Source organism: Sitodiplosis mosellana, unplaced genomic scaffold (genome assembly GCF_009176505.1).
Source record: "Sitodiplosis mosellana isolate CC-2019 unplaced genomic scaffold, AAFC_SMos_1.0 Smas_scaffold_6197, whole genome shotgun sequence".
In the NCBI taxonomy this organism is placed as follows: domain Eukaryota; kingdom Metazoa; phylum Arthropoda; class Insecta; order Diptera; family Cecidomyiidae; genus Sitodiplosis; species Sitodiplosis mosellana.
In genome coordinates, this window is record NW_022601438.1 from 3,745,799 (window position 1) to 3,768,619 (window position 22,821).

General features: G+C 37.3%; 2 protein-coding genes across 4 annotated transcripts in view; one reads left to right on the plus strand and one right to left on the minus strand.

Annotated features, from left to right (window-relative positions):
* LOC129577307 (uncharacterized) overlaps positions 1–18,157 on the plus strand; it is a 41,267-nt gene extending 23,110 nt beyond the window's left edge. For 2 of the 3 annotated variants that reach the window (XM_055464096.1, XM_055464097.1), the window contains 7 exons: positions 9,424–9,556; positions 12,893–13,065; positions 13,215–13,328; positions 14,309–14,479; positions 14,695–15,127; positions 15,392–15,544; positions 15,724–17,692. In XM_055464096.1, the coding sequence (XP_055320071.1) occupies positions 9,424–9,556; positions 12,893–13,065; positions 13,215–13,328; positions 14,309–14,479; positions 14,695–15,127; positions 15,392–15,544; positions 15,724–17,004 (2,458 nt within the window). In that variant the 3' untranslated portion in view covers positions 17,005–17,692. Of the gene's footprint in view, positions 1–9,423; positions 9,557–12,892; positions 13,066–13,214; positions 13,329–14,308; positions 14,480–14,694; positions 15,128–15,391; positions 15,545–15,723 lie in introns of all 3 variants that reach the window. The other variant, XM_055464095.1, reaches the window with a different exon arrangement.
* A 460-nt stretch (positions 18,158–18,617) lies between these two features.
* LOC129577095 (choline transporter-like protein 1) lies at positions 18,618–21,757 on the minus strand. The gene is made up of 13 exons (XM_055463556.1): positions 21,695–21,757; positions 21,470–21,568; positions 21,109–21,356; positions 20,926–21,034; positions 20,771–20,834; positions 20,576–20,684; positions 20,268–20,490; positions 19,913–20,145; positions 19,683–19,818; positions 19,404–19,524; positions 19,080–19,339; positions 18,769–18,854; positions 18,618–18,669 (listed from the first exon to the last, which is right to left on the minus strand). Exons 1-13 carry the CDS (start codon positions 21,755–21,757, stop codon positions 18,618–18,620), a joined length of 1,803 nt encoding a protein of 600 aa, XP_055319531.1.
* Positions 21,758–22,821: the final 1,064 nt, after the last annotated feature.

The following is a 22,821-nucleotide window of genomic DNA, read 5'->3' on the forward strand; positions in this document are numbered from 1 at the left end:
ACAACTTAATCATCATCGATGATTAATTAATCAATTGCACAATCACTCAATCATGATTAATAGCGATTAAGTGATTAAGTGGTCGTATTAATCATCGCGAATTTTAGGTGTTTGATTAAGATTAATTAATCTTAATCAAATAGTCCGCCCATCTGTAATGCAAAGAACCTACATCCATTATAATAATTGCATTAATTAAATGATTAAAGTGTGCAACTCTGTCTCATTTTCGTACGTGTTGGGTTTTCTTTTTCTTTTTCTTTTTCTTCCTTTCATTGTGTCCCATTTGATATGCATCAATCCTGCATCGGATGCGTTCTCGTTTATGCACACAAAAAGCAGGCGAAAAAAATAAAAAAAATAAAATGAAAACACAAAATTTATTTATGAATTTTAAATGAGAGATCAAACCCCTTCGCATTCATCTCATTTGCATTGCAACGAAAACAATTGAATTGATCTCTCGCACGTTTTATTCATTACCGCATGGTGTAAGCACATTTCGTCGTTTATTATTTTTTTTTGTCGTTTCTCATTTTGCTCGAAATATCCATACGCACGATGTGTTCTCATGCTCAACCACGTAATTTACCTATGCATATGAAGGTAGTAGGTTTAACTCTATGTCTGCTAGAGAGGAAAAAGGTGTGCCAAAGGATCAAAATGCTTCCAGCAATTTATGTATGCCATAAATAAAAAGCGACGGCTTCAAGAGCATCAATTTTTTATTCTATTTTTTTTTTTTCATTTGGTTTCGTCTTGCCAACTGCATAAATCCACAACAAGAATGGATGTGTCAATGCGCTTTTGTTCTTGTGACTAAGAAGAAGAAAAGGAGGAATGAAAAAAAACGATCGACACAAGCATCGATAAATTTAAAAATTGATGAAAGAAAGCAAATGAAATCAATCATTTCGTACTGTACTGTCGGCAATAAATTCGATCGTGCGCGTATTTATATTTCTTGGTAAATAACAATCGATGCGGGCAGCCAAAGTAATTAAATTTTCAAGCTACATAATAAATGCGCCTCGCACAACCATTTGAGGTGGATTTTGTCTTCATGTGATCAATTATTTGCCTAGAAAGAATGTCGCTTGAGAGAAGGAGAAAAGAGCTGGCGAACTTCTATGTCAGAATTGATCTAAAATTTAATTCGCTTGTCCCAATTGCTCAAGCGAATTTTTTTTCACTGCTTTCGAAACGCTCAACGCTTTTGGGGATTAAGCAATTTCGACGAGGCCTTTTGGCAGTATTGCACATGATTATTTATTTCTATTTTTTTTTTGCGCTAGTTCGTTCGTTTCTGTTGCTGTGCTTAATTATTTTGTTGGCATCGAGAGCGAGAGAGGGAGAGAGAGAGAGCCGAGCATACACGGGGCAAATTAAATGGGAAGAATGTAATTTGTGTGCAAAATGCCGTAATAAATGAATCAATGTAAACAAACCGCGAGTTGTAATCGCAAGAGTGAGCGAGCGCGTAAGTTCCGTTGGTCAGGAACAAATTGCCATGTGTATGTAGCAAGAAGTTGAAACATTCAATTGATTTGCCCTGCCGCGCATTGTAGTGTTTGTGTTTCCTCATCCACACATATTTTTCTGCAACGATTTTATTCGGTCGTCTTTGAGGCAAGGCTTTCTGTGACTGCTGCTGCTGCTGCTGCTGCTGCTGCTTCTGCTGTTGGTTGTTGTTGTTTTATCATCGTTGTAGCTTTGATTCGCTGTTATTTCATTCAAATATGAGCAAAATAAACACCGTTATAATGCTTGGTGTTGGTGAATACATTTAATTCATTTCTGTCGCTCGGCTTCGTTACACACAACGTATGGTACCACTGCATACACAGTTCCATACCATCAAAGCCAACGGAATAGAGATAGATACATACCGGAGAATGAGAGATACGAGAGAAAAGGTAGAGAGATACGTTTTGTCAGTGCAATCGCGTACCTGGCTAATGAGAAATTTCAGCGGCCTTTGTGCGCTCATAGACTCGGCTCATCGCTCTCTACTCTCTCTCTCTCTCTCTCGCTGGCCATTTTCTTTCATCGGTTTTACACTTCCTTTGTTCCCCTATTATTTCGGTATCAATATTCGTGCCTTTCGATCTGTCTTCGAAAGAACACTGTCTCGCAGTCTCTGTGAATTGTGCGCAATGGCCAAATGATGTTCGATCAGTATGCAGTCGCCGCCGCTAGAGATTCCGAACGTTTTGACGGGATGAAAATGTTCCGTTTTCCGTGCAAAACCGCGACAAAAACAATTTTTGCAAGCGATGGGCGCTTGTGTGAGGCAAGACAACGAAGAAGAAGAAGAAGAATAAGAAGAAGAAGAAAAAAACATACACATCGAACACCATACATTATTATTAGAGACAATAATTACAGTGCACAGCAGATCGATCATGATTATCTACGCTGATTATTACCTTACCAAGTATTCTACATATTATTTGTATTTTGCAATGTAAACGAACATGGACGAGGAAAGAGGGGAAGCGTGTCACATGGCGACCGCAACAATCAACCAAGATTTATGAAAAAAAAAAGTAACGACGAAAAAGAGCGAACGAACGAAAGAAAAAGAGGTCTAAATAAACGGTGATTTTATTAGATGATAACATCAATGTAATCGTGCAAAAACCCAGAAATGTAACATTTTATCATTCTTTCACACATTTAGCGGTGAGCGTGAGCGCGATCTCTTACGTCCGGCCCCGTTCATTTGTTGCTGCAGCAGCAAGCAAAACATCGACATCTGTTGTGTTTTTGTTGCTGTTTTGCTAGTGGCTTGTGTGTGTGTAGTTTTTTTTCGTCTCAATTTGTATAGCGTATAAAGGTAATCCTTAATTCCGTTAGAAGTGTAACATTCTTCCCATTGAATGATACAGTTTCACGTGGTTTTCTCTTTCTCCTCTTCGTCGGTACATTTAAATCGCGCGATTTGGATCGCACCCGATGCCGAGTCGAGCCATATGTACTAAAGAGCTGCGGAAATTTTTCGTTGGTTTTAAATTGGCCGCAATTTTAAACTATTTTCACACTAAATGCTCCCAATTAAGAAACGTCGTTCGTTCTTTTTTCTACCTATTTTCATGCCAATTTTCTTCCAATGTTTTTAAATGATGTTGGCAATTTTCACTCCGCCCGCTGCTCGGGCAAAACAAGAACGATGACGAAGTCGTCGGGTCAAACCGTAATGTTACACTCTACAGCCGGCCAATTGAAATCTAATAACAAAATTTAATTGAAATCATGATTGATGATGTAAAACGGAATCGATTCAAGCTACAGATATAATCTCTCTAATGTGAGCATTTAGCTCAACTGAATATTACTAAGAATACTTTTTAAAGAGGTAATAATTGAGTCTGTATAATGAAATGAACTGAAATTATCATACGTAATCACACACACAACCATTTTATAACATGAAGGAAGCAAATATGAGGAAAAAAAGTAGTCATCGTCGTGGTCATATTAATGATTGAGACTTGTGTATAGAGAGCAACAGAGAAACGGTGCTTCGGTTTTGTGTGACGGATTTTGTGTTATGCATTCGTTGATGGTTGATTGCTTGGGTGCAATTCAGTCAGACAGAGGGATCAATTTCATCTTCATTTCTTTGGTCTATGTCTCTGGATGTTTGGCTGATTTCCTGTATGTGTGTATACAATGACAACCTTTCATGCACGCACTCTCTCTCTCTCTCTGTGTGTGTGTGTGTCTCACTAATGCACTAATAACCACCGTGTGTCCAAGCCCAATGTAGTGACTGCCGCCGCTAAATAACTCTCTCATTGAATGAAACACAAACCGCAAACATGACTTTTGAAGAATATTCATAGCCTCTATTGCTGCTCATACGATATACGTATGAGTGTGTGTTTTTTTCTTCGCTTCGCTTTTCTCAAATCGTCTATATAATTAGACGCATAAATTTGCTGTGAAAAACGGTTTAAACCGTGTGCTTACGTGAATCGGTTGAAACGAAGCGCACAATGAAAAACCTAAGTGTTTCTTAGTTGATCTAAATGGTTGCGGTTGTATGTATGAATTGTTGTTCGGGAGTTCGTTCGACTTTGTCCAACATTTGCATGAATGTATTTTTCTCTCGTTTGCTCACTCGTCGCTCGTTTTTTTTTTTTCGTATATATGTTTTTGACTAAATTAGTTTTGCGATTATGTTCAACAAAGTGTGACCAATTAATGGGAAAAAAACGAAAAAAAGAATTGTGCGCCCGCGCGCGAAAGAAAAAAAACAGAGCCGAACGCGCAAAAATGGGGAAGATCATGATGATGATGGAGTGTGAGAGAGTGAGGAAAAAGGCGATTTTAATGTACTTGATGCAGTCTATGTTTCTTTCGTTGGCGTTTCTTTCTGTTACGATTCAGTTAGCACTCATTAGCTATTCTGTTTTTTCTTTCTCTCTCTCTTCATATTTGTGTATATCGTTTGTTTTCGTGGTGCGTTTTTGTTGCCCTTGTTGATCGTTTTTTTTATGTTGTTGTTTTTGCAAAAGACAAAACTCTTTTGCCAAATCCATCAACTGATGAGTCGGTGTGTGTGAGTGAGTTTGTTTTCGACGGATTTTTCGTGTTTCATCCACTTAACATGTGTTTGCATTTTTGCGTTCACAACAACAGCGTACACCGCTTGACTAAGCATCAAACCAAAAGAATCAATGTCTGGAAAATGAATTAAGAAGCAAATCAACGGCAGACAAACACGAAAACATCACTGTTTTTCTTTTCTTTCTTCTGTTTCTGAATTTCTCGTCCATGCTAGAGAGAATTAAAACTTTCCCTCTTTTTACCGTGTCTCTTCTTTTCATTTCGTGTGTGTGTGTGTGTGTGTGTGTGTGTGTGTGTGTGAATTTCACCAATTCTATTGTTTTTGGTCAAAATCGCATTCTTTTGACAGTGAATTTGAGCCCGTTGCGACAAACACGAAAATAAAATTTTGTTTTCTTTGTCTCTCCGGTTTTTTTAGCTAATTATTCCATTCATTTCAGTGTTGATTTTTTTTTCACACTCTCGAACATATGTGTTGTTCTTGTTTTCACAAATTAGAACCGTTTCAGTTTTAAAGTGGCCACTGTGTGTGTGTATTGTGTATTGTGTATGTGTTTTTTTTCTCTTTCGTTGATTCAACCATTTGTAGACATTTATCATGATTTCCAGATTTTCTTGATTTTGAAAATGGAATTGAAATGGTCAAATGGTGACTCTGCTATATGTCGCTTTTTTCTGTTTCTCTGCTTAAAATGCTACAATTTTGTTGTAACTTTTTATGTACGGTCAAATGATAGCGATCCAATCTGGTCGTTCATGCGATTCAGAAATAATTCTATTACAACGATGCGAATTGTTTTTTTAAGTTCTTGCGTTTGTTTTTTGTTTTTCCTTTTTTTTTCTAGAAAGTAATTGGATCAATTTTGTTGTTGTATTTTTTCTCTTCTTGTGTCTCGTTTGCTCTTTCGCTCAGCACACCTCACTCAGTCGCCGGTTGTCGTCGGTTGCTTGAACAAAAAAAAAGAGCACAGAAATAATGTTCGTTTTGCAGGATTGTTTGCGTGTTTGCAAGGCATTCATCGTTGAAATGGGAAACATTGGATGATCAAGAAATGCATAGAACCTTTATGTTTGACGTTCAATAACCTTCAGCGCTTTAGTGCACATGTAACGAACACTTTTCAACTAATCACGTACGCACACACACACACACACACAAATCCTCAGCGCAATCGCGCTTGGCAACGGTTGAAAATGGTGTTTTTGTTGAAATGGGTTTGAATGTGCGCACAAGAGACACTTTGCTATGCCGAATCGGTGATGTGCGATAATTATGAATGATGATGTACTTCCCGCGAACGGGATCAATAATTGTCAGCACGAACAATCGATCGATCGATCGAACAGCGGAATATTCTAATTGTCAACCATCCTGGACCGGTTACAATCGAACGGAACGTTTCTCTCTCTCTCTCTCTCTCTATGTTTTTCTTCAGAACACGCCACAAAATTCCTTTCCTATCGATCTTTAATAGATTCTTCGATCAATTCACAAACGAATGATCGGTGTTTGCGAGCGATTGCGAGTGTGCTTGCGCTCACCCTCCCATCGCTGCAAGAGTGCGTGTGGAAATTATGCGCGAGAGCGATTGCTCTGGGAAAAGAAACACTTAAGCGCTTCGGAAAAGAAAAGAAAAGAAAGAGAAATACCTGGCATATCATTTAAATTCTTTCTAATTTTCTTCACTAAGAGGTGTAAATCGATCAACTTGTTGCTCAATACGTTGCCTGTTTGCTTGCTAGCTAGCTGCTATTACGACGACTGTGTGTCTTTTGTGTGTGCATTTCATTTGTTTTGTTTAAGCCGTCGATTTTTTCTTCTTTCACTTTTCATTCCATTTCGTATTTCCATTGTAATTATTTTTGTCGGGTTAATGACTTAAGAACAAGTTATTAGAAAGAAAGAGATAGAGAGCGAGAAAAAGGCAGCTAAATAAATATGAACTATTTTAATTAACTGTACCGACATATCCCTTTTGACTGCACTGCCAAAGCGTATTATTATTTACTTTGTATTACAATTTTGTTTCTTCGTTCATTTCGTTCCGTCGAAAACGAAAACGAATACTCTTATTTTTATTGCGGGTACGTGTGTGAGTTGCACGTAAAATATTAACATTGCGAGCAATTGAGACGGTTTTCTTTTATTATTTCTTTCAATGTGATGTTTAAAGCCATGTCAAGCTTGTGCGACTCAACTTCAGGTGGTTTGATTTCATTTTCAACTGTTACCGCACCCAACGCGTACGTACACCAAATATTTCACTATCGTTTTTCATGTTGAGTGTTGTTGTGGCTTCCAGGTCGCCGTCACCGCCTGACAACTGCTAATCACATACCCATACGCGCCGAACTCTGATGAAGCGCGGCAAGCAACAATTGAACCGGCACGTGAAAATCACCCAGCAGCATTCACTCACTTAGCCAAACCGCTTTCATTATTTATCGAAACGAAAAGAAAATTGCGCACATTTCGATCGCAGTTGTAACGTTTGGAAAATGTGTTAGAGTATTTTTATTTCGCTGTTGTTGTTGTTGTTGTTGTTGTTTACTTCACCAAGTCGGCATTAAAATTGTTGAACGCAATACAATTCGGATCGTGTCTGGCGCACTTGCCGCTCTCAAACAATAAATTTAATAAACAGTTTTGCTAATTAAAATTGAGAGTGCAGAGAGTAATTTTTCAAATGATTCAGCGAATTTTATCGGATTGGTGGCTTGTGCGCGGCTACGCAGAGTGCAAAACAGAAGCGACTGTGTGTGACTCTTAATCCGATCGACACTTCACCCGGTCTTACTTCATACAAGCAATGTAAACAAAAGGAGTTTCACGATTATTATCGGCTTTGAGACTCTGGAAATTAATGGAAACGCTTGTCAGATGGAAATTGAATTCGTGGCACGATCTCGTGTCGTACGAGATTCACTTTCGCTACCTTTGCCTTAGCGGCGACGGTAGTAAAGACTCTTCTTTCACTCAATCTGAATTGAACCACAGATGAAAAATTCAACCGATTCTTAGACCATATTTTCCCTTCTTCTGATGCTGTTTACCCTAAGATTGATTTTGAATCCGAATTCATCCGAACGATTATGATCACAATTCATTTTGAAACTTTTTAATGAATGAATGGCACTTCAGGAGACGAATAAAAGGAAAAATATGGAAATTCTTTTGTTGTTGCCCATATCTTTGTACCGCTGAACGGTCATTTAATTATATATTTTGACACCTGAAATTAGCTCTTTTGTGCAATTTGCCTCAACGTTTTAATTAAACAATTCAAAAGATCTTTAGTCGGCCGACGCGCGAGCTTCCAACCACTATTTTCCATTTTAAAACCATCAAAATATAATTAATGCTCACGAATTATGATTTAAATCTGAAATTAAAACAGTGAAAAGCGCCATTTTCTAAGATTTATCTTGGCAAATCTGTGAATTTCAACGCAGTTTCACTTTAAATCCAATTTCAAATGCCGACAAAGGCTGCAATTATTTCTTCTTTTTTTTTCTTCAACTTCACCGTTGTCTTCTTTGCGGTCGAAATAGAGTCACCAAAATCCGGAAATGAGAAAAAAAGCCGAGTGATTATGTCGACAACGAATCACTATAATTTCAGCCATTCTCTGAATTCAAACAAAAATGCTTTCCGCACACAAAGAATATTCACAACTAAAACACCATCATTTTGATGATACCGCAAGATTCATCTTCAAACGAGAAAACATCTACTTTTCCTCATAGCGAGAAAAGAATAATGAAAAGGCCCGAAGCAATAAAATTGCAATTGTGTGGAGTTTGAATGAGAGAGGAAAATTAAAGCACAGCAAATTCAAATAGAATGGCAAATGTGTTTGTTGTGATGACGATTGTACAACATCGGCACACAAAACAACCATTGTCCAAAATGATTGCTTCTATCTTGCTCAATCTCGTGCAGATTTTGTGTATGTTCAATCGGCCCAACACACAATAAAGAATATTTCAAACTAAGCAGCGAAAATATAACGGCAATGACAACGAATCTCTAATAAGTTGTTGTTAGAAACAGTCTTATTGTTACTCGTTTTCTTTTCAGCATTCACATCGAAATCAGATGTTTGGAAGCGCGTTTGCTTGCCGAAACAAATCTTTTGTCCATTCAATATAGACTTTCGATTTTCCAATTCAGATGTGGAACGCACTCCAGCAATAAAAACAATATAACATTATACACACACACAAAAAAGCCCTCTGAAAAGAAACAACGAAAATAATGAACGGAAAACGAAACATTTATTTATTCAGAGCTAATAAAATTATCTTTCGTCTGTGTGCTGCTTTTTTGCATGCCTTCGCTGTATTCTAGTCTTGCAGCGAAAAATTTCTCTCTAGATCACAAATTTGAAGAGATATAATAAAAAAAGAGCCATAACAAAAGCGAAATAACAACAATATTTCATGAGTTTATGTTTTGTAATGTTGATATAAGAGGTGAGCGCGGTTGCAAACGCGCGCGCTTCTCTTCAAATTGGCCAGCACACAATTGACCGGGATTCATGGTTGAGATTTAGAACATGAGAAAAAAAAGCATTCGAACAACTTGGTCAAATGTGCGCCTCTCTCTCTCTCTCTCTCTGCGGTTGATATTTTCTCTCATGACTCTGGATGAGTCAAAGTGGTCAAATTGTAGGCATTCTCTTAGTTAAACAAATTAGCGAAAATTACTTTGATTTCACGATTTGCATTTCGATTAGATAAATTGACGATGCGATTCACATGAATTAGAATAAATTTAAAATTCACAGTCCAATTGAAAAACAACCCAAATAATAATATCAAAATTCTATCTTGGTTTCTTTGCAGTGAAATTTCATTCATCGGATATCAAATGGCACCGAGCACGGGAAAATCGCCGATGGGCACACAAACCAGTTCTGGTTCGCAGAAAATCTCCACCGAAATATTAGTGGGTTGGCCAACAAATGCTCCACCAAAGGTATCATCATAATAATAAATTACATCTCTTTTGGACCAGCATTCGATGTATGTGTGTGTGCAATGTGCATGCGCGCGCGCGCTCATGAAAACATTTGCTGCAAATTAAAATCTATCAATTTGGTTTCAAAGCTATCACTATAGTGTTCTCGTCATTGATATGCGATAGCGTTGGTTGCGGTCGTAGCCAAAGCCAAACGTTTTTGATTTTCACACGTCTTCAAAAAAAAAAAATGTAAAAATACAAAACAAAATGAAAAAAGCAACACCAGCAACAGAACTGTGTTAGACGCTGATTATCGCAAAAATAGACAGAGAAAAAAAACAAGAGATGAAAAGAAGAAGAAGAAAAAACAGAAAAACAACAGCACTAGGTTGAACTTGATTGTGGTTGAGTGCTTGCACGAACATCGCTAATACGTATATATCTACTCGATTGTACACGCGCTCAATGATTTATATATCAATCGAAGCGTAGAATAAAACAAAAATGAAACAAATAAAGAAAAACATCGCACAGAAATATCTGTGTCAAAATGACTTGGATTCGTTCATTTTCAATTAATTTGACCGAGAACTGATGCGATTTTGATTTGAATGACATTGCACATCAGAAATCGTAGATGGGGTATCGATGAGAAAAATTCCTAGAATGAAAAAAAAAATTAAAGTGGAAAAATTCTCAGAATATAATATTCTTCTGATTGAATGAGTATTGGTTTGACGTGGAATTCAATCCTTCGAAATCATATGCGTTCAAAAACATGAAACAAAAATTTGTCTATAGAAAATTCGCACCTCAAAATTTGGTCTATCAAACAAAATGAAACCGAAAATATTTGAAAAACAAAAACCCGACCGAAATAGTCTTTATCACCACTGGAATGTCAATATAACAAAAAAAAATCATAGCTTCTACCGTATGATATCCATCATGATCATACGAGCTACAAAATGTGGCTACATTAAAATGATACACACCGATTCATTTCATGTTTAATTGATTTGTGCGTTCCGCAGTTACATTTTTCAATTGAAACCGATCGATATGTGCTAACAAGCCGCAAACATCATTATTATTGTTATTGATCACATTTGATCTCTTTGGGGGATTTAATTTAGCAATCGCAGTGCTATGAATTAATTGAGCAGCTCACATGGAATCCAAGCGGACAGAAGTAAGAAAAAGACGAAATGCTTTTGCAAACAATGAAAAAGCAGGCGCAAGAGAAATAAACGAAGATAGAGAAGAAGAATATTGGCGGTGGAAAAAAAAAACCATTCAAATGAGATTGAATTTTCACTGAACGCTTCATGTAACAAATAGTGCGAAGAAAAATCGAAAGCAAGCAATTAATATCGGAAAACTCTGAATGAATTTCGAGCAACAAAAAAAATTTGTTCAACAACAATAACAACAATAGAAGCAGCAAAAAACGAAGCATTAATCATTACATCCGAATGATATTCGAAACGCTTGATTCGAATTTCAAACGGAAAAAATTGAATTTGAAAAAAATGTGGTTTTCATTGAAAAATATTGTGCGCATCGAAGTGTTTTTTTCTTCTTGTTTTGGTTTTGCTACTCATGCCCAGTTTTTTGCATTATTTGTCGTTTTCGTTGCCATTATTGCTCTCGAAAAAAACGTTGGCCGAAATGTGAGTGTTGATGCTTTTATGCGATTGCAGTCTGCAAATCTATGAAATGCAAAATGCCAGGCCAATTTGCAATGAAAAATGTTGCACACACCGCCACACACAACATATTATTGCCAACATGAACCTGAACCCAGCAACACAATAAACGTGTAAATTATACATGCAATGGCAAATTCAAGCGGTAAACGATTTAAATGCACGTTTCAGTGCAGAAAACCACCGTTAATGGTGGTCACTGCGATCAACAACGGCAAGTGTGTAATTTTTGTGATCTTTCGGTCATTGCGCTTCTTGTTTTTTTCTGCTGCTGCTGTTGCTTCTTTTTCCTCTTCTTTGAGAACCGAGGTGTTGTTATCACCTAGGAACAAGTGCAGTTACTTCTTAATTACCACACAGAATCATATCGTGAATGATCCGTTAAAAGTCCACTGATCTCAATGTTTTTGAAAAGCCACAGATCGTGACATTGTTCGATGAAAGGCATTTCTGAGTTGAAATGAAGATTAGTTGCCCGTGCGCCCGCACACAAATTCCCAAAAAATTAAACGAAACAAAACAAAGTAATTCCATTTGCATAAAATGGCTTGAAAAAAACGAAAAGTTAAACAAATTTCTCCAAGAAAATATTTCCTGTTTTTTCGGTCAAAACGGAAAACAATATGCAAATATTGTTGATAAATAGCAACAACAGCAACAACAACAACAAAATGATATAAACGCATGTAAATGACTTTCATGGACGTCGCAGCGAACGTATAATTACATTATATAATTGAAAAGAGTGTTAAAGTACGATCGCTGTGTTGTTGCTGGATTTTTTTTCTACTCGTACACGCATTCCAACAATGATCACATTTTGTTGGTGATTTATGCGAAACACACAAAAAAACAACCATCCGCATATGTATGTATATGCAAACGAAACCAATTCTAGTTCGTTCATTGTATTACATTGAATAAACGGTGCAACAAACTGCGCTGCAAATGGAAAATATTCAGCGATGAATGCTCTAACGGCATCTATACGTAAAGGTGTCAACGGATAGGCACCTTGTCCGTCCGTCCGTCCGTCCAGGGCTCTTGAAACTTTTTTTGTCCGTCCGTCCGTCCGTTCAGAGCCGCTAAAAATTTTCTTGTCCGTCCGTCCGTCCGTTCAGCTCCGGTCGGACGGACGGACGGACAAGAAAATTTCTGAGGGTCCTGAACGGACGGACGGACAGACGAGAAAAATTTTTGGGGGCTCTGAACGGACGGACGGACGGACAAGAAAATTTTTAGCGGGTCTGAACGGACGGACGGACGGACAAAAAAATTTTCAAGAGCCCTGGACGGACAACTAAATTAACAGGGTTCTGAACGGACGGACGGATGGACAACTAAATTCAGAAGGTTCTGAACGGATGGACGGACGGGCAAAAATGGACGGACGGACGGACATGCAAAATTCTCATACTTCACTGTGTTGAAACGGTGTCAATTTCAGCAAATGAGTGATTTAGAAGGAAACCGACTTTCGTTTTCAACGAAGCGAAAAAAATAAGGCGCGCGCACGCGCGACAATGGTTCGACAAAATGCTATCAGTTAAATCACATTAACAATCAAGCAATTTCCGATATATTTCACATTGTGTTGTTAATCGCAACTTGTTTTATGTTTGTCTTCTCTGCTTTTGTGTAGGAAAATCAACGACCGCCCGTTTACAATGCTGAAGATTATATCGTTTCGCTGAAGAAATTCGGAAGACGCACCAGCGGAACAACAAATGGCGAACCAAAATCCATTTACGATACATCCGAAGAGAAGCCAAATTCAAGAGCTGCCACATTGCCGGCCAAGCATTCAGCATTCAAGTGAGTTCAATTACAGCGACAATTTCTGCGATTTCTCTCCTTCAATCAAACACAAATAAATGCGAAATGATTGTACGGAATGAAATTGAGAGAAAATAGAAGATGAAATCACAAATTACCCTAATGAATCAATGTTATATCTGAATTAGGAATCCAATTCAGCCGCTTCCCGACGAAGAATGTGAGATGTCTTTGAAGCAATTCGGTTCAATTACAGATTTATTAACGAAATTGCGTGCTGATCTACGTGCATCGTTTCCAAGGTAAGCCTATTGTTGTTGTTGTTGTTGCGTTTTTTTTCTCTTCTACACTATCAACGCAAAATCATTCATGTTACGCCTCAATTGGCACCGAATCCATTTCAAACGCAGAAAAATGATCAATCATAAAGTCAAATGCCATATTAATTTAGCATTTCGAAGCGAATGAAAGAAGGAAAAAAAAATTGAAACGAGAATTGGTAATCGATTCATCTATAATAATATAATAATAAAAAAACACAACAAAATTATTAATAAAACGCCTGACGAACGAATGGTTTGCCATTTCTAGGTCAAAGCGCGCAATTTGCATTTCTTGGCGCTGGTTTTTGTACGACCACGACAACGGTGACGACGACGACTACAACGAAGCGCAAGCATTGTAGTTCAATTTTGCTTCACCTCACAATCTCTCGGGTGGTGGATGCTTTGCATATTATTATAAATTATGGAATTCGAAACGCTTTTTCCTAAACATCGATCATTATATAAAATTATAACGCGCTCGCGCGACCGTAAAAGGCGAAATTGATTGGATGTTGTTATTATTATATTGTATTTCGAATTGAGGCAAAGATTTATTACCCATGCCTTCCACCGACCAATCTGGTTGTGTGGATGCCTGTGCACACATATAATACGTAACTGGTGTGCTAAACCAATAAATTTTAATCTAGATTTGACACTTATTGTCTCTCCCTGTGTCTCTCAAAAACTCTTGAATCTCTCGACCCAGTCGGTCGTGGCTCACACGGATTAAGACCTTTTGCACACATAAAAACCGATTTGCCGCGCACGTATCGTATAATCACTTGGAAAACGAATGTGGATAAAACTTCAATGTCAAATCAACCTAATGCTGCGCCTCATTTTTTTTTCCTTCTGCATTTTTTCTCATTTTCTTTTTTTTCTATGCCTATGCGAACAATTTCAAGCGAATTAATCACAATCGTATATCGTTTTTGCTATATTTGGTTTGACAGTTTTGTACAGGAATTCGTAGCGGCTCCACTGGACGGTGTCTCGTTGCTGCTTGAGGTGTTGCGATCGATTCAATTGAGCCAACAGAATGGCATCGGCCAAACGAATACAACGGGCAAAATGAATGCACAAACATATCAACGTCGAGCCCTTCTCGATGAATTGGCTTGCTTGTACGTATACACGTCGTATATATATAATCCGATAAATGATATTTTATTATATTCCAATTCTTTTGTATTGAAATTAAGGCAGAGGAGATACAGAATAATATAAAAAAAAGAGTACAGACTCAGAGATTAGCATCATCAATGGTGGTGTGGTTGGGTATTGTTTTGATTTTAATGTTATTTTGGTTTTTTGTTGTTGTTGTTGTTCTATTTGGCAGGCAATGCTTGAATTTATGCTGTTTGCGAAGTCCAGAAGCGCGCATTCGAATCGGCACATCACCGATCGGTTTAATGCCTCTGGCGGCAAGTGCAACGGGTCAAGGTATTCGTTCGCGGATTCTTGCGCTGCAACTTCTTACAACGGCCTGTGATAAGCATGCAGCCGGAGTTCATAGCTCACAAAAGGGTGTTTACAATGGCCATACATCGGTGTCGGAGGCATTATCAACGTTGCGCTTGCGATGCGGTGAACCGGTTCGTTTTCGTCTCTTAGCCGGCATGCTCAACAGTGGCGGTGGCACAGGTGAACTCCAGTATTATGGATTGAAATTTATCAATACGTTTTTGGAAAGTGCAGACAGCGTACAAAGCCGATTATATTTACAGGCTGAGCTGCAACAAGCCGGTTTTGATCCACTGAATATGTCAAAGGTGCGCGCATATTGAATATTTTATTTCACTGTCGCATTTTATGCGATTTTTTCTTCACTCTTGCATTATCATTATTATTGTTATTCCTTTGTTGGTGCGCGCGCATTTTGTTTGTCTATTTGATTTGAATTGCGTGAATGCGCGTGCGCTCTCGCTGACTCGGACACACATATGTATACGGCTCAACTTAAAATTGCTGGTTTTCTTCTCTTTTTTTCTTCCCCCGTCTCATTTTAATTCTCGTTTCATCGGTAATCGGTGCAGTTAATCTCGACGAGTTCGCCATGGTATGATAAATTGCGTGCAGAGATTAAATATTTCGAAGACATCAACATTGACATAGATAAATTGATGGTTCAAAATCGAGAGGGCGATAAGATTCGCGGTCAAATGGCAGTGCTCGAGCGACGAGTTCAAGTGAGTATACTGATTTAGAAAATGTGTTTTTTTTTTTTCATTTTAAATTGTGCATCAACTAAAAATAGTCGCATGAATAATGGCTTAAAATGTTTTTTTTTTCTCTTCCACACTCTTTTCGTTTTTCATGTTTTTGCTTGGTTCCGTTGTGGATTTTTCCATTTCGTTCGACGCTGCAGATATTACAAGAAGAGAAAACGGTTTTAACAACGATGGAACGTCGTTTGCAAGAGCGATGCGCCGAATTGCAACGTGAAGTGTTCCGATTGCAGGGTGCCCAACACAATGATGGTTACAAGAGTCTTGAAAAGCATCCAGTTGCATTGCCACGACAGGTTTTGCCGCACATAAATAAAAATGGTTCATCCGAGCATGAAGACGAGGGTATCAGTAGTTCAGAGACGGGACAATCGTTGAGCCCGGAACCAATATTGATTTTACCGCAAAACACATCGAAAAAATACACAATGAATGAATACACAAATAATAATGGTAATAGTGGTGCTAAAGATGATGATGTGAACGCAACAATCGAAGAGGTGATCGAAGAATTGGAGAACATTGTACACGATGCGGAAAAAGAGATTGAAGATTTGAAAAGTGAACGCAGCAAATCATCGGAGACATTGCCACCGTATCATCCGAAATCCCATTTCCATAGCATTGATTACAAGGAGAAGGAAATTGTGCCGGTGAATTTGCTACCTCAACCACCGAAAAAGTCACGTTCACTATCGCATCTATTGTCGGGCGGTTCGGAATATGAGGATTCCGATTATGGTGTTATGATGGCAAACAATGAAACAAGAATCTCATACTATGACGATATCGATATGGAAATTGAAAATAGTCGACAGCACGGCGGTGGCTATCGAACTGATGTGATTGCAGACGGTGAACAAAATCCAGATTTGATCAATCAAACGAGTACAAATCGTGAACTGCTTAATGTCATCATGGATGCCCGTGAAAAGGATAATATTTTTATGACCACACCCGGTCACTATACGAAAATGAAATCGTCCGAACAAAGTCTGATCCCAAAATCGGCACAAACACCGCAAAAATTTAACGGTGTATTTTTTATGACTGAAATGAGCACACCCGCTAAGTATCCCAAGCCAGATATAACGGCCGCACTCGAAGCGCGACGCGTTAGCAAAAGCATTGAACGCCTTGAGTCGTATGGCAGCAGTGGATTGGATTCAATGATTGACATCATCATGACAACATCAGAACGAAAACAAGAAATGAAAAATGCCATTGCAAAAGCGCCGAATAATTTTGCGGCGCTGCGTGATATGGCGCTGCACACAACGTTCTCCATGCGAACCAAATCACCATCACCCGTTGACGGCGCGATCGTCTTTTCGGGTGGCATGAAAACCAATCGATTGGCTTTCGGTATGAGCGGCATGAGTGGCAGTAAATTGAGCGATCTTCCATCGGGTCTCTACTAAATACGAATCTTCATTTCAAATACGTTCAAATCAAATCTCATCATCTTATTCTTTTGTGTGTACAATATTTCTTTCTCTCTTTCTCTCTCTCTCTCTCTCTCTCTCTCTCTCCATGTCTTTTCTCTAAATACATCGAATTACATTACACTATTCATTGTTCAGGAGACTTATGAAGAAAAAAGAAACAACAATTTCATCTTACTTCTATTGAATTTCAATTTATTACACACATTTACACCGCTTTATTATGCTTTAATAAATGTTGATTTTAATCAAACACACTGACACAACATATTTACGCAAAATGAAAGCTAAAACGCTTTAGCATTTGAATGAAATGTAATCAGGCGCGCACCGGGTTGCCGTCGAGCAAGACACCCAAACTGGCAACACCCGGATTCAGTTGGCCCGGTCAAAACAAAACGCAAATACTGTACTGTGTAAATTTAAACACTATTATATTATTTATGGAGCAAATTTATGATTAGTTAGAACGCCATGCTCGTTTTTTAATTGCTTAGCTTTTATATGTAGAAATTCGTGCAATATCAACATCGTCTATGATTTATTTTTTTCGTCTTTCGTTTGTTGAAATTAAAATTTGTGTATCATTTAAAGAATAACAAAATGAAAATTAGATTTACTATTGTAATGATAATTGATGAGCTAAAGTTCATTTGCTTTGCATATTTATGCACCCATTGCCGTAGAGAGCGTGTTTTTTTTTAGACAAAACAAATGGTGTTGGTGTTTCATTCTTAACAAATTTCTCTAATTCAATAAATATAACGTGCATTTCTCCTCCAGTTGTTCCATGTTGCTTTTCGAATTTCTGCGGAATCAGTGCAGAGCATCGTCAAGCAATTTATCAAGCGCTAAATTCTTAAAACCTTTGCCTCCATTTCTGTCTGTTGATTTTTTTTTGCCCACCATATATACGTTATTCGAAGATTTTTTGCGACAAAAAAACCATTCAATGATGTACTCAAGTTGTGTGTTTTTCTCGCTACTCTTCACTATCTTACATCATTTTCGTTAGTTAGATTTTAGTTTAGCCGAACATGAAAAAAATAACTAGATATCCTAAGTTGCATTAAGTTTAGCAGAGTTTATTATTATGTTCTTTAAATAAATAACGAGTATCTTTTATCAAAAAATATGATGCGATGTGTGTTGAATTTTTTTAAAGTATTTAACCGCAAATTGTGATTGCAAATTCGAAGAAGAAAACGTGGTAAAGGTAGGTATAAAAATATTAAAATCGAAAAATATTTATAAATATCGTAAATCGTAAAAATTCAAAAAGGTCATTAATCTCTTGGTGTTGAATTTCAAAATATTAATATCATATCATTGAAGAAATTCAAAATTCATCTACTGTTTGATGTAGCCAATTAAAGCTATACATCCGTGGACATTTTTTCATTGAGTCGGTTCGTAAGTATTCGTTTAAGATTCATTGACTATTAATTAACCGATTAGTTCGAGTGAAACCAGTCAAAATATCATCACTTTTTTTTACACTTCATCACAGATGTTCTCCCAACACTTTTATTCTGACACATTAACGTTAACACTGATGAAACTGTCCGGTAATCATTTATTGTATACACCTAATCATTATAGCCCATGACTTTTTTCGAGTTCTGTACGAAATCCATGAGACTGTTCGGAAATTACAATAAGAATGTTATTAAAATAATAAAGCGACATTTAAATCTTAATCTATATTTAAATCTTTAAATTTCTTTAAAAAAAATTCACCTATTATTCATGTAGTACGGCCGGCTCAAGCCATCGTTCATCTCACAATCTTCACAGAAACACAAAAATATCGTGTCAATAATCATCTAAAATATATGAAGAAATCAATGTTATCTGTTATTCACTACAAAAAGAATAATTTAGATATTTTATTGATTTTTAATTTAATTTGACGATTCTTCGTTTTGTTTGTGAGCTTTTTGTTTAATGATAAAATGTAAATAAAAACAGAGAACTTGTTTTTTCAAGTCGCACACTCCACAACGAACAACCGCCAAGATAACGAAATTCTTGACGAATGCTTTTCTCACCTCGTAAACGGTGATGAAACAATGTGAAATAAGATAGGCAAAGATGCCCGCCAGCGTAAGTGGTACCCACATATGATGAATATCTGTCTTTGATCGCAGCAATTCCATTCCGCTCAATACAGTAATCGCTATAACGAACACTTTACCCAAGAATAGCACAAAATCACCGATAGAATTTATCGTGAAAACACGCAATGAATTTGACATTAGCTTATGATATGCCTTCGATCCTGCTTTGAAAAATGGATCACCGTAAATTGCTGCAGGAAATCGAACATTTCTAATTAAACATTGAATCCCGATTAAATTTTGATATCACTTTACCGGTTTCAATGTATGCATTTCGACTAATATATTGTAGACAACGTTGACAACCACCCAAACAACATTGACATGCTGCATGACAGCACTGCGCTGATCGGTCCGCACTACCCCTTGTGTAGTTCTGTTTGTAAAGTGCAACCACCGAAAGTGGATGAGTTTCAAGAAGGTGCATTTTTTTGTCATCAATAAGATTTCGAGCATAAAATTGAAATTTCAAGTGAGATTGAAATCAAAAAATAAAATTCCAGATGCTAAAATCCATTTGAAATGTGTAATTACATCAGCTATTTTCAGCAAGAGTCGAAACATTTGCAGAATTGCAATCAAAAGTGAACCCAACGCCACTGTTCCCAGATGAAACGTAATCAAATAGCCGAAACTGGTTAAAATCGGTGAGTCCAGGTCGTGTTTATTCCTGTGGAAAATGTTGTATTATTGACAGCACCAAAATTAATTCCAAATTCAAGCTGATTCGCAACAATATTTGAATTTCGATTCAAATCGCATACCTTGCGAAATACCACATCGCAACTGCTCCAGCAATTACCATATGCTGACAACCGATTATGAATTGAATCATCCAGAACATTGCCATTACATTATACCATCTTGCCACTTTCATCGTATCATCCTTAACAAACGCTGCATTCGTATTATTCTGTACGGCCAGTCTACCGGAACTCTCGATCCAAATTGCCAAATATAACCATAGCGCAATCATGAGTGATATTGCGCCAAAAGTCTGAAAGCGAATGTTAATATTGTAACAGATTCGTTGTTTTCATTTACGTAATGCATTAAAAATGAAAATCTGGCATTTCATTTGAAGCATTTCATTGGATAGAAAGAGAAATTGTTATTTACCAAAATTGGTTCAAACAGCAACAATGGCATATTGGCTGCAGCTTTTCCAGCTTCTTCAAATAGAACGATCACAAGTTTGATGCGCTTACGCAATAGAACAATCGTTATAATCAAAATGACCGTAATCACAGTTGAAACAATAGCCAGAATGAGAAACGTTTTGATTCGTCTCTTTCCAATCGTGTCATTTGTGGCCTCTCGAACTTCAACCGTGTAATGAATCCTGGAAAATTGAGAATTTAGGTCGTTTAAAACAAAATCATATACATTTCGTGAAAATTCAGAAAAATCGATTTTCTTGATTGTACCATAAAAGAACCGTTGCGGCGGCAAATGCGAGAATCGCTCCAACTAGCACTATCCATATAATGACACCGGCCAAAAGTTTGAACATCACCAATGTTATGACGGCGAACACTGTCATGCAAAAGAAAAGTATAACAAATTAGCCATGATTAGAGTAATTTAAAGCAAATTAGTTTATTTTTGATCAAGGTAAATACCGAAAGCAATTGCACACATGTAAAGTATTTCCTTCCATGAAGTGTATAGATCTTCGGCTACCTCCTGAAATTTAACGAGTTTCGCATTTGGTTGGTAGACTTTGGTATATCCCATTCAGTGAATTTGAAATCGATCTCTTGAAATGTGTGCTCACCTGGAAAAAGTCGCGCAACCCGGTTTTTGAAATGTGTGATTCTTGTTGGTCGGGCAATGGCTGTGGCCGTGGTCTCCATTCGGGTACACACCGATGTAAAACGGTTTGACTATAAATAGACAATGTATTTGAGCGAGTCAAAAACGGAAACGTATCGATTTTCATTGTCTATTTTTTACGTACTATCCAGAATAATTGCTGCAGTTTTCAACACAAATGCGATTCACTTGCATGTTGTCGCTGTCGACTTCATCTAAACTCCAAGATTGTACACGCAAATATTTGTGCTTTGACATATCCATGCCACGGCAATTGGAACCGTTCACCTCGGAAAATACATTATTTCGTCCACAAATGTTGCCACAATTATCGTATCCATTTAGAATGCGATATATGTTACCGTAGCACATGCAATAGCCTAATAACCCAATCTGAAATGGGACAACACGTGGGAACAAATTGAAAGGTCAATTTGGCATTTTTTCGTGTTGTTGTTGTTGTTGTTGTTGGTCTAATTTTGGTTTTGGCTAAATCAATCACATACCAATCCGATGAGGAATAAGCCGAATAAAGCTAGAAATAATACATCGGTCTGTTGTCGATTTCGACTTAAAATATTACTCCGGATACTTTGCGCTTTTTCCTAATTATTCGGACACGATTAAATGAACATAAAAATCATTCGATTTGTACAAATTCTTTCTAAATTAAAGGACCAAATTTTGGAACATGCTCTAGTATTATCCAATTCATTTTCACGTGCACTTACATCTTCTCCCAGTTCCGGAGCGACCCTAGTTTCATTTGAATCGGCACCACAACAAGCACTCATAGTGATTCACTTAAATGCTTTTGGACTTCAACTTATTTTTCGCAGAATCTCGAATCCAAAGGTTTTTTTTAGCAATAGCTTTCTTAAAGCAACAATTGATTTCAATGCTCAAGCAAAAAGTTTGCTTTTTCCAAACAAAAATCCTTTTTTCTCTATTGGAAATTTAAAAATTGCTCAAACGGCACTATCTTTTGAATTGACGAAACAAATTATAGGCGTTTTCGCTTTTGGACACCAAACCGCATGCATCAGCATTTGAATTTCGACTGTCGTTTATTTGTGAACCGGTCAATTTGAGTGATTATTTAAAACAATGTTAAACTAAATTAAACCGAACGTATGGATGATAGCCAAATAATGGTCTTCAATTTTAATCACCTTTCGTAGAGTGTAAGTGAGTAAAACAACGATATTCTAGCAAACTGAACATTGTATTGGATGGACATGAATATTTTATAACATGTCTCCGGATGTCTCATTTGGTGGAAACTCGTCAACGTTGAACTATTCTCGATATTTCATAATCGGTATTTCTCCAATAATTTATGTAACAGCGCATTTTCGACCAAAGAAAACTGTTTTTGGATTTAGCGACACCAGAATGCACAAAACCAATTGAACTCAGAGGGACAAGCGCATGGATAATAGACGAACGGTTTTGTGTAGGTTTTCCCTCATTTCATGAACACTGGAAATGTTTTTGAACACACTGAACTAAACGAAAAACGAAATGAAAGCGAATTTGATTGCAATGAAATATGGGTTATGTCCGGTCTCGACGCCCAAACTGTTTGAAACGGAGTATATAAATCAGATCAAATATTCATATCCGAACAGTGTTCATTGTTCATTGAACACGATTTGCATGTCCCAATGCCGCTAATAATTATATCACATTCCTTATCAAATAATTACAATCTCTCGTATGGTCGAATGTGTAATGCATGGCCATTTCTCTTCTGATTCAATTTTTTCCGGGAGAATTATCAATTACTGTCATCAATTTCCAATGAAAACAAATGACCCTTAGTGAATCACATATTATTAAATGCGTTTTGTATCTA

Bases quoted from the DNA above. Each gene is read 5' to 3' on its own strand.
- LOC129577095 (XM_055463556.1), bottom strand. From the start codon at position 21,757: ATGAGTGCTTGTTGTGGTGCCGATTCAAATGAAACTAGGGTCGCTCCG. The intron at 20,835-20,925 runs GTGAGCACACAT...GTTAAATTTCAG, and splicing joins GGTTGCGCGACTTTTTCCAG to GAGGTAGCCGAAGATCTATA. The intron at 18,855-19,079 runs GTGAGAAAAGCA...CATATATTTTAG, and splicing joins GTTTCATCACCGTTTACGAG to ATGATTATTGACACGATATT.